Genomic DNA, 11,385 nt, shown 5'->3' with positions numbered 1-11,385 from the left:
GTATCAAATATTAAAATAGTTTTAATATTTAGAAGGTGATACTCACTTGAGATTGAAATCAGCCCCAATTGATGTGTGCAGCAGAGACAAATATGGTACAAATCAGTTATAATATTAAAAAAATCAGAGATAATAATAGTAATAATAAAAAAGATTTTTTAAAAAAAGAAGGATGTAGGGGGGAATAAATGCATCAGTGTAATTTCTCAAGATCTAGAGGTATGGAAGATCCAACATGGATGTTGCTGCCGTGGTGGGGCAGCCAGGGCAAAGAATCACAGAATGTTCAGGGTTGGAAGGATCTCCAAAGATCATCGAGTCCAACCCCCCTGCCAGAGCAGGACCAAAAACCCCCACAGAACTAGGGCAGGTCCCTCAGAAAGGCATCCAAACAGGTCTTGAAAGTCTCCAGAGAAGGAGACTCCACCACCTCCCTGGGCAGCCTGTCCCAGGGCTCTGTCACCCTCACAGGCAAGAAAGCACCAGGACAGACTTGGAGGTGGATCTGCTGGAGAGCAGCTCTGTGGAGGACTTTGCAGTCCTGGTAGACAACAAGTTCTCCATGGGACAACAATGTGCCCTTGTGGCCAAGGAGGCCAATGGTATCTTGGGGTGCATTAAGAGGAGTGTCCTCAGCAGACTGAGGGAGGTTCTCCTCCCCCTCTGCTCTGGTGAGACCTCACTTGGAGTAGTGGGTCCAGTTCTGCCTCCCCAGTTCCAGAGGGACAGGGATCTACTGGAGAGAGTCCAACAGAGGCTACAAGGATGATTAAGGGACTGGAACATCTGCCTGATAGGGAAAGGCTGAGAGACCTGGGGCTGTTCAGTCTGGAGAGGAGAAGACTGGGGGGGGATCTAATGAATGTCTATCAACACACAAGGGCATCAAGAAGGCAGGGACAAGCTCTTGTCACTTGTGCCCTGGGATAAGACAAGGGGCAATGGACTCAAACTCAGCCCAGGAAGTTCCACCTTAACATGAGGAAGAACTTCTTTACTGGGTTGCAAAGAGTGGAGGTTTTTGGGGTGTCAATGCCTCCAGGCAGCCTGGGATTTGCTCAGGATTGGGGCTTGGAAAAGGGGGAAGACCTCCCTGGAGGATAAAGGCTTTGCCTTCCCTTGGTGTTGAGTGGGCGGATGGAGATGGTCACAGTTCCCTTTGGGATATTTCAGCTCCCCCTGGGGTTGCGTTGGGCATCAGGCTTGGGTTTCCCACAGCTCAAGTTTGGGCTTTGGTTGGGAGAAGATTGTGCTGGTTGCAGGTGCTTCCCCACTTCTGCAATCCCATGGGATCAGCTTGCGTGGCAGGAGGTCGATCAACAGAAATAGTGAAGAACTTCAAAATTAAACCCAATGAATGTTCTTTCCATCGTGGGAGATGAAGAGCTCTTCTGGCAGTGACAGATGGGCTGAGAAGACCTTGAGTCTTGGATGCTTTTCTTTCTTGGAGAGCTTGACCTTACGTGGTGGGTCTTGGATGCTTTTCTTTCTGGGAGAGCTTCACCATCCCACCTCCCTGCACCTTCTGCCTGCAGCTGATACCCCCCAAAATTGTCAGAATTCAGGTTTTTAAAATAAATTCAGCTCATCTGAAAGCAGGTGGTGGTGGCTGACATTAGGTCTCCCTCCCAGGTGGCCATGGGAGCATCTGAGCTGAGCGATTCGGAGCAGGGATCATCAGGAAGGTCCATCCAAGAGCAAAACCAGGGGAAGGTGGTCTGCTCGGAGCCCCATGGCATCTCCTTATTGAAAAGGAGTAAGAAAAAGGAGGAAAAACAGTCCAAGGAAGTTTCTACACCCAACTGGGACATCCTGGGTTGTTCCAGACACTGGGAAAGGACAAAACTCCTTGGGTGTATCTTCTGGAGAATGTTTCCATCAGCAGCAGGTTGGAATTAATGATCTAAAATGTATTCGTTTTCTGATATTTCCTGTTTATCCATCCAGGTTTGGCTGCTCCAGGCTGAGGTCCCAGCTCTTCAGCACCATCTGCCGTGTCCCAACAAGCACTGACGTGCTCACCCACGGGGGACAAGGCTCTCCTTCCATCTTGCCCAAAATCACCCTCAGAGGAGGAGCATGAGGTCTCTCCACCTCACGCTGACTGGAGAGCTGCCTCCTTCCATGTCCTCAGCCAACGATCTGGTGGGATTTATCCATGGTGGGACCACCCCCCATCCCTTTCCTCTTCCCTGCCGAAGAAGACGTGTACTCACCTGGGTCGGGAGCGACGCACTCGCACTTGTACATGGTCACATAGTCTGGCTTGAAGTCTGAGTTGATGGGATAATACTTGAAGGCTCCAATCATCTTCTTGATGGCATCGTAGATGAAGATGAAGCTGATGAGGGTGGAGAAACCTTCCTCTGTGAAGCGGGTGATGTACTTTATAATGAAGCTGGCGTCGGTGGCCACCAGGATAAGGCACTGGAAGGCAGAGTGGAGGCCGATCCAGAGGCGGAATTCCATGTAGTCGATGCCATTGCCTCTGAAAAGTGGGATCAAGGTGGGAGTGGTCCCATGAGGGCCCCATGACGGGTGGGTCCTGCTTTGCCCCCCCAGCATCACCCAGCACCTACTTGCTGAAGTCAAAGAGAAGCTTCTCGAAGATGAGGATGGGGCCGGTGCTGCTGAGGATGATGAGCGGCTGCCCCGCAAAGAGGCAGAACATGGAACCCGCCATCGCCGTGCCCAGGAAGCTCTCCATGACACCCTGGATCAAAGGCAATGTTATGGTGATGATTGTATCATCTTATGTTCCCACAGACACTCCAGATGGAGATGGGAATTCAGGACCTCTGCTTGGACCCACACAGGATCGTTGTGCTCTTGCCATTGCCACCGAGATGGGTTCCTCCCATCCTGGAGGTGTTTCAGGACTGCCAGTCCCACTTGGCAATGGGTTTCCATCCCTAGCATTGAAGCTTGGCATAGCACAAGGTGGGTAAAACCCATCCCATCCTGTCCCATCCCATCTTGTACCAACCCATCCCACCCCATCCTATCTTGTACCATCCCATCTCTTCCTGTCCCACCCCATTCCATCTCCTCTCCTCCCTTCTTGCTGTCCCCAAGCCAAAGTCACCCCCCTCTCCTTGGACTCAACCTGGTAGTTGTCCGTAGCGTCCCCAAGCAAGCCCCCAAAGGTGATGGCATTGGTGATGCAGCCCAGGTAGATGAACAAGATGGCAGAGATGGACTGGATATGAAAGCCTTCATAGAAGTCACTCGGGAACCAGGGCAGCTTCCTTTTGATGTCCAAATAGAGGCCACCACAAAACCTGGGGGAGATACCACCAAGGATCAGTTGCACGTGCCTTCCACCAAAACAAGATCCCATGCCACACAAAATTATTTCACCCCTCGGTGCTCCAGGAGACCACGGGGTGAGCCAGCAGGAGATGCTGATTGGTGCTGGCACCTTCTGGAGTGTTTTGGGTCTGGGGAGGTGCTTGCTCACCTGCCAGTCCACGCGAGCTCTTCCCCGATTTCATGAACTTCAGGCATTTCCCCATCATCGCTGCCGCCTCCGCCGCCCCCGGCGCCCGCGCCCCCGGCCGTGCCGTTCATCTGCCCCACCTCGTTCAGGGAGAACACTGATTTCCTGGGGGGCAGAACCACCCATGTCAATTCCTTGTCAACCACCCATGTCAGCAATCCATCAACCCCCCGTGTCAACTGCCCCTGTCAATCACCCATGTCAAGCCCGTGTTCAACCACCCATGTCAACCCTCCATGTCAACCTCCCGTCAGCCACCCGTATCAACTACCCATGTTAACCACCCGTGTCAACCACCCGTGTCAACCCCAACGTCAACCCCAACGTCAACCCTCCATGTCAACCCTCCATGTCAACTACCGATATCAACCACCCGTATCAACCACCCGAGTCAACCTCCCCTGTTCAACCCCCCCTGTCAACCACTGGCACCAGCCACAGCACCTGCCCTGCAGTCCTAGTGCAGCAACCACCACCAAGACCTTCACCAGAGTTTGTGTTTTGGGGGGAATTTGAAAACATCAAGAGCTGGATTGGCTCAACCCAAGGGGTAAATGTAGATTTTTGGAGAGTGGAAACAGTTTTGAGCTGATCTGGGGGCAAAAACTGCCCAAAAAAGCAGCATTTCTAGAAAATATGCAGATAGGCATGAAAAGGACCATCCAGAACCCCAAATAACTCCAAAAGAAGACATTTTTAACTGCACTCTTAATGGATCCTGTCTTCATATTCTGCTTCTTGGAGGAACTTGGCTGCTGGACACAGTCGCTGTAGGTTGACAGTTCCCCCTGTGCTGGGCACTGGTGAGGCCACACCTCAAACCCTGGGGTCAGTTTTGGGTCAGGAAAGGGACATTGAGGGGTTGGAGCGTGTCCAGAGAAGGGCAACAGAGCTTGGGAAGGGTCTGGAGCACAAGGAGAAGGTCTGGAACACAAGGAGAAGGGTCTGGAGCACATGTCTTCTGGGGAGTGGGTGAGGGAACTGGGGGTGTCCAGGCTGGAGAGAAGGAGGCTGAGGGGAGACCTTCTGCTCTGCAACTGCCTGAGAGGAGGTTGGAGCCAGGAGGGGTTGGTCTCTGCTCCCCAGGAACAAGTGATGGGACAAGAGGAAATGGCCTCAAGTTGCCCAGGGGGGTTTAGGTTGGATCTTGAGAACAGTTTCTCCATGGCAAGGGTTCTGAGGCCCTGGCCCAGGCTGCCCAGGGAGGTGGTTGAATCCCCACCCCTGGAAGTGTTTGAAGGCCATGTAGATGTGGTGCTGAGGGACATGGGATAGCACAGGACTTGGTAGAGTTTGGTTAATGGTTGGCAGAGTTGGGTTAAGAGTTGGACTAGATGATCTTTAAGGTCTTTTCCAACCAGAACAATTCTGTGGTTCTTTCTAGGGATGAAGGCAAGCCAAGCTGCTGACCTCCTCCAGCATCTCCAAACCAAGGATGGCCAGAGGTCTGGGACCAGCCCCACATCTCCCACCCACCTCTTCTCAGCTGAGGGCACTTTTTTGGGTGGCTCAATCCTGATGTTGGGGTCCCACTCGCCGGGTGGCAGGACAATGACCTCATCCAGAAACTCATCTATGCCAGCAATCAGGTCTTCTCTGTCCCGGGCTTTGTAGGCAACGTCGCTGAAGAGCTGGGGGTGGAGAGAGAAGAGGTGTAGCCTGGGAACAGCGCCCACCACATGAGTCCCACGTCCTTATGGGATTTTGAAGGTCATTTCTTTGGGTGATAGGAGAAAAAGGACCTTTTCTTCCTTGGATCTGAGCAAGGGATTTCCTGGTGAGGGCTGGAACACCTACTTACATCGTCCACCATGAGGGTCGCGATGGCTCTGCCGATCTCGTTGTAGGATTTGGCTTTTCCTGCAGGACCCAGGAGAATAAAGAGGAACCTGGGAAGGGAAAGATGGCCTGTTGGCAACCTTGGACCACTGGTATCCATCTCATGAGACCATTTGGGGCTTTGGACCCAAAGGAATTGTGCTCACCTGGTGGGGACGGGCACCTCTGTCACTCCTCCCAGCATGGTTGCCTGGAGAAGCCGCACGAAAGCTACGAAGGGTTTCTCCAGGAACTCCACTTCTCCCACCAGTACATTGGAGGCCTCTGCATCCTTGGGGATCTTCTTGATGAACTTATTCTTCAGCTGTTGGAAAGACAAGGGCAGGGAAGGGAGTGGTTGCCAAAATTCAGTTCTCCCCCCTTTTTCACACCCCAAATGCAAAAGCTGAAGCCACCTCTTCATTTCTGATGGTCCCAGGACTCCTGGAGATGGAGATTCAAGAGCCACATCCAAGAAACGAGCAAGAATTCATAAAACTCAAGTTCTTCATTACTCAAACCCATCACTAAACCCAACATGAACTTGAAACCACACACCAAGGCCCCCCTGACCCACCGTGCAAACCGGCTGGTTTGCAACCTGGGGTCTGCAGAGCAAAGCCCTGCAGAAAACCTGGGCCAAAAAACACCAACCAGGGACCCTGGAGTGAACCAACACCCATTTTCACAGACACAAAGTCAATTTGCAGCCCCGAGACCAAACGGGGGGATGTTTTATTGTAGCTGGTTCCTCCCACAGTTTCAACCTCGGAGCAGGAACAAATCATGGAAGTAGGAGACCTTGCTCATGGATTTATTGCCCCAGGGTCTCTTCTCCCCTGCAGCTCTTTCATTATTGAGTCTACAAGGGTTCAATACCAACCCAGGCAGGGTGTTATTCTAATCTATAGAGCAGCATGAGGGGAGGCATGTGAGCTGGGCAGCAAACTCTCCCCTTCCTAATCTTTTAAAACCCAAATGGAAAAAAAAAGAGAATAAATAAATATATAAGCCCCTAAATAAGAATAATAATAAGAATAATAATAAGAAAGCAACTTCTCCACCACCTCCCAGCTTGGAATCAGCAAGAGGAGTTAACAGTGGGCACTTAAGCTTAGTGTAACACTTAAAAAGTCCCTTTGTAGTGGGTCTAATAGGGCGATTAAACCTAAATGCTTTGCATATTTTGGGATTAACCCTTCGGTTGGGTTTACCCTGCTGCTTGGGGTTGACTGCACTGCAGCTCTCAGTTTGGAGGTGGATATGGTGGTATCCTTCTCTCATGATTCCCAGAAACACCTTAATTCCCATCCTTGACTTCCCCTTACATCATATCATCCCAGGGAAGCCCAGTGAGGACATCCCGAGGGAAAAACAAGTTGTTATCCTGGACAAACCCCCATTGGGTCTCATTTTCCTGTAGGTTTATCCTGAAATCAGGGAGAAACAGGAGTAAAGCAAAGTCCCATCAAATGCATCAACAGTTCCCAGTGCTGGCGATGGGACACCCATGGTTGGACTCCAAGGTCTTTTCCAACCAAAACCATTCCATGCTCCAGCAAAAAAATGGCACAAACCCCTCCTGAGATCTGTCCAGGGGCTGCTGGAGCAGCCTGACCTCCTTCCCTTGCAAAGCAAACCAAGGAAGGAAAAGCCCTCAATGGACTCTTGGATGAGCTTTGCATGAAGAAACCCAAGTCCATCATGAAGAAAAGACAGGACCCACCTCTGCTTCTACAGACCATTATCTCCATGTGCAGACCCAAGTGCTTGGGTGGGATTTACCCCCTGCCACCTGCCCCACCCAGCCAAGACAGAGCTCCTTTCAGATCCCTGCACTCTTCCAAGCACTTTTCCTTTCCTACCTAAAGATTTTAAGGAATATTTTTCTTCCACTCTTCAGGATCTCAGCCCCATCAAGTCCCTCTTGTGTCCCTGCTCCTGCTTGCAAGCACAGGTGTTATTTCTGGGCCAGCTTCCCCACCAGTGAGCAAGGATCAATACACCTATTAATTCCCTTAATTAGGAATTATCGACCGAGTGGCACCACACCAGGCTCACATGGACCTTAACGACCACAGAGGACCTGCCCCACCACTACAGGCCATGCTGGAGATGTTCCCCACAGCCTCACACTGATGGGTTTTGGGGTGATTACCTGGTCAGTGCTTGGCGTGTCCGAGATGTCGTTCATGCTCCGACTCTGCGCGTGACCTGATGATAGAGGTGAGAGAGAGAAGGTGAGGAAACCACCCCCTGATGCTCAGCCCCATTTCAGCCCCACGTGCAAGTCAAAAACCCATCAGGAGAACTTCAACCCAAATTAGAAAAATCATTATTTATCACAGCTGGGCTTGCAAAGTGAGAGAAACAAGGAGAAAACCCACAAATCCGAGTTCTACAATTTGTCACCCGGCGGTGACACGAACCATGTCTGGTTTCTGGCTAGGGTGTGACCCCCTGGTGGCGACAGATGGTTGCCCACCTGGATGGTGATTTGATTTCCCCTCCCCTCCCCCTGCTTTGTCTTTTGAGGATGGTCTCTTCCTCCTGGCTTACGCAGGCGGCCGTAGCTGGTGCTCTGCCGCATCCGCAGGTCCTCGGTGGAGCGGTGGAAGGCGGCGCCGGCGGGCGCGCCCCCGCCCCGGGCGCGGGCCGGGGCGTGCTCTGCCGCATCCGCAGGTCCTCGGTGGAGCGGTGGAAGGCGGCGCCGGCGGCCGCGCCCCGGCCAGGGCTGCTGGCTGGGGAGAGGAACCACAGCATCAACCACAGCCACTGGGAAGGACCTCTGAGGTCACCCAGTCAAAGGGGGGATGCAATTGTCATGGAGAACCCTGGGGTGATGCTGAAGGCAAGAGGCTGATCTGAAAACCAGACCTGACCCTTCCAGTGCTGATCTACCCCAAGTTGCTTTGCCCTCCTGTTTGTGCTTCTCGCAGAATCACAAGACTGGGTTGGGTTGGAAGAGACCTCAGAGAGGTTGGGGACCTCAGGGTGTTGGGACATGGGGACAGTCAGGGCATGGGGACAATCAGGGCACTTTCAGCACAAGCTGCATGTTTTCTACTAACTCTTTAGCCCCCTCGACTACAGGTCTTTGGAAGGAAGGTTTATTCCCTATAAGCCACGGATGCTTCATAGAATGATGGGATGGTTTGGGTGGGAAGGGACTTTAAAGATCATCTAGATCCAACCCCCCGCATGGGCAAGGGCCCCCCCACCAGACCAGGTTGCTCAAAGGCCCATTTTCTCCCACCCAGGATGATTTCCCCATTAGCAAAGAATCAAATACCTTAACCCAAGTCTCCCCTCCCTGCAGAAGCTCCAAGCAAGGAGCCTGCACCACCCCCTGCCCCACCAATGCTCTACAAACAGGTTCAGAAATGCAATTTCTATTACTCAGGAAGACCCAACACTTTATTTGGCTTTTTCATTTAATTCTCCCAAGAAACCTATGTTTGAAGCTTCCCATGAACTTCACACCTCCAAATATTTACCTTGGCCACCACCAACTTTCACCTTGAATGTTTCACAGGAACATTTCTCCTCCCTAAACCAGTGCAAGGTCCCGTTTTTCATGTTCAACATTGAAACTGAATGATTTCACTCCAAAAATCTCCCTGCATTGCCTGTGTTGAGCCCAGCACCTTCTCACCTGAATTCCCAAACCCGAGTTTTCCTTGGGAAAAAACACCTGGACCTGTTTTGTGGAGCTGCTTGAGCATCTGAGACTCCAGCTGCAACCACCGCATCTGTGCTCCCTTTTTTTGTTGTTAGACTCTCTAAAAATAATGATGAAATCCCCACTGGGCTTGACTCTGTTTTCCATGTGTGTTTATTCCAGTACCATGGAGTTGCTGTTGGGATGGGAACATCACTTATTGGTGGCCTCTTCCATCTGCACTTGGAGCTTGGGCACTTCTACTTCTGTCTACCTGGGGAGCAGCCAAGCCCGGCAAATCCCAGGCTCCACCAAATGACCTCTGGTTAAACCCAAGTAAATAATCTGGTGGGAAAACAAATCCCCTTTTATAAAGGCTCAAAAATAGGCAGGTTCAACCACGGAGCAGACTGGATTTGTCTGTAGGCTGCTCTGCCAGAAAGCCCCTTGGCCAAGTGACTGCCAACGCCATTGTTCCTCACGCAACGTTGTTGGCCCTCACACATCATATTTGGCCCTCACACAACGTTCTTGTCCCTCACACAACATCATTGTCCATCACACCTTGTTGTCCCTCATGCAACGTTGCTGGCCCTCACAACGTCACAGGACCTCACACAATGTCACAGGACCTCACTAAATGCCACTGGCCCTCACACAACACTTTTGTCCCTCACACCACACCATTGTCCATCTCAGGAGGTATCTCTTTGGTTTCTGGTTCTCTTAAAGCCACCAGTGGCAGAGGTTTTGGGGTCTTCCTTGATGTATTAAATAGTTGGGTGCCCCAAATGGTTGAGTTTCCCCATTTCCTTCTCCTCAGATCTTCCCCCCAGCAGGCATGTTCACCAAAGACTCCAGGATGCAAGTGGGGGTTGGTGGGACCCCAAGGACTCACCTGTGTTGGAGGAGACGGACTTGCCGATGTCGGCCAAGGACCGGTGGATTGGCTTCTTGGTTTGGTGACGGTGCTTCCTGAGGAGCACGTAGCTGATCTTCTCCCGCAGCTCTGGCTTGAGCAGACCATCCTCCACCTGCTTCTCAATCACATCATCTGCAAGCACCAAACAAGGGAAGTGGATGGGTCACCCCACTGCTTGGGTCAGCCCACTGCTTGGGTCACCTCGCTACCAACCCTCCCAGAAACCTCAAGACAACCATTACTGGACCAAGCTGATGGGTCTCAATTCCTGTCTTGGCTTATTCCAAAATAAATGCCTTAAAATCTGTTCCCAGAACTTCAGGACGCCAGGAAAAACCCACTGGAAAGCACTGACACCTGCTCATACCTATGATCTGGGGCAAAGAGTAGCCATCTAAGTCCAGGAGCACCGTTCCTGTCTGTAGACACGTCCGTAGCTCAAAGAGGCTGTGCAAGGACAAGGTGGACACGTGGGGCTTGCTCCACCTTTCCCCTCCTTCCTCCACCTTTTCTTCAAATTTGATCCACCTGAAAAGAGAGCAGCAGCCATGGGGATGGTGTGTGAGAAGAAGACAACTGGTGTTTCACTGCAGGCCTGAATGAATTCACCCTGCAAAGTTTTTGCCTGTTATTCAGGATGGGAATGAAGAAATCTAGGAGCAAGTTAGACCAGGTGCTGGTTGGATGGAGCTAAACATCTCAGCTCCAGCACTGAACAAAACCCTGCAGGATTCCCCCTTCTCAAATTCCTCCTGTGCTTGTTGGGATGTCTTCCCACGGAATTGAATTTGCCTTAGGTGGGATCCAGGCCAGCATGGACCAACTGTGCCAAAAAGCAAAAATCCAGGACATTGCAGGTGTCTTTTTACCTCCTGAGCAATGTTCAGGTTTCAACCTGGGCTACCACTGCAGAAGATGAGAGGGTTTGCAAGGGCTTGTGGTGATGGGACAAGGAGGAATGGCTTAAAACTGGGAGAGGGAGATGGGGGTTGGAGATGAGGAGGGAATTCTTTGGTGTGAGGGTGGGGAGAGCCTGGCCCAGGTTGCCCAGGGAAGCTGTGGCTGCCCCATCCCTGGGGGTGTTGAAGGGCAGGTTGGATGGGGCTTGGAGCAGCCTGGGCTGCTGGGAGGTGTCCCTGCCCATGCAGGGGGTTGGACGGTCTTGAAGGTCCCTTCCAACCCAAACCATTCCATGATTCCATGATAAAAGGGGATCTGCACGTTAGGATGTTGGGGTAGAAAAAAAAGGAGATCTTGAGGTAAATGATGAAGGTGAGAGACACTGAGGAGGGGGGAAACTCTTCAGGAATAACATCCCAAAATCCCTGTGCAAAGAGATGCTGGTGGAAAGGATGAGTGGAGGCTGCCCAGGTCCAGGATGGGAATTGAGGAATATAATCAAATACACAAAATTGATTCTAAAATACAGTCAAATTCCCCTCCCAGGAGCATCATGCACCCTGTTCCCATGGGGTGTCCCACATT

At 51.6% G+C, this 11,385-nt stretch overlaps 1 protein-coding gene across 1 annotated transcript in view; it reads right to left on the bottom strand.

Annotated features, from left to right (window-relative positions):
* SLC4A5 (solute carrier family 4 (sodium bicarbonate cotransporter), member 5) overlaps positions 1 to 11,385 on the bottom strand; it is a 31,585-nt gene that overhangs the window by 7,438 nt on the left and 12,762 nt on the right. The window contains exons 5-15 of the mRNA XM_010003934.1: positions 10,268 to 10,428; positions 9,877 to 10,032; positions 7,877 to 7,984; positions 7,476 to 7,531; positions 5,485 to 5,642; positions 5,301 to 5,388; positions 4,976 to 5,130; positions 3,461 to 3,604; positions 3,107 to 3,281; positions 2,580 to 2,713; positions 2,217 to 2,488 (exon numbers count right to left, since the gene is read on the bottom strand). Of these exons, the coding sequence (XP_010002236.1) occupies positions 2,217 to 2,488; positions 2,580 to 2,713; positions 3,107 to 3,281; positions 3,461 to 3,604; positions 4,976 to 5,130; positions 5,301 to 5,388; positions 5,485 to 5,642; positions 7,476 to 7,531; positions 7,877 to 7,984; positions 9,877 to 10,032; positions 10,268 to 10,428 (1,607 nt within the window). The remainder of the gene's footprint in view (positions 1 to 2,216; positions 2,489 to 2,579; positions 2,714 to 3,106; positions 3,282 to 3,460; positions 3,605 to 4,975; positions 5,131 to 5,300; positions 5,389 to 5,484; positions 5,643 to 7,475; positions 7,532 to 7,876; positions 7,985 to 9,876; positions 10,033 to 10,267; positions 10,429 to 11,385) is intronic.

Source organism: Chaetura pelagica, unplaced genomic scaffold, assembly GCF_000747805.2.
Source record: "Chaetura pelagica isolate M959 unplaced genomic scaffold, ChaPel_1.0 scaffold528, whole genome shotgun sequence".
Taxonomy (NCBI): Eukaryota; Metazoa; Chordata; class Aves; order Apodiformes; family Apodidae; genus Chaetura; species Chaetura pelagica.
Note: the sequence above shows the minus strand (reverse complement) of the source record. Positions and strands in the feature narration are given on the sequence as shown.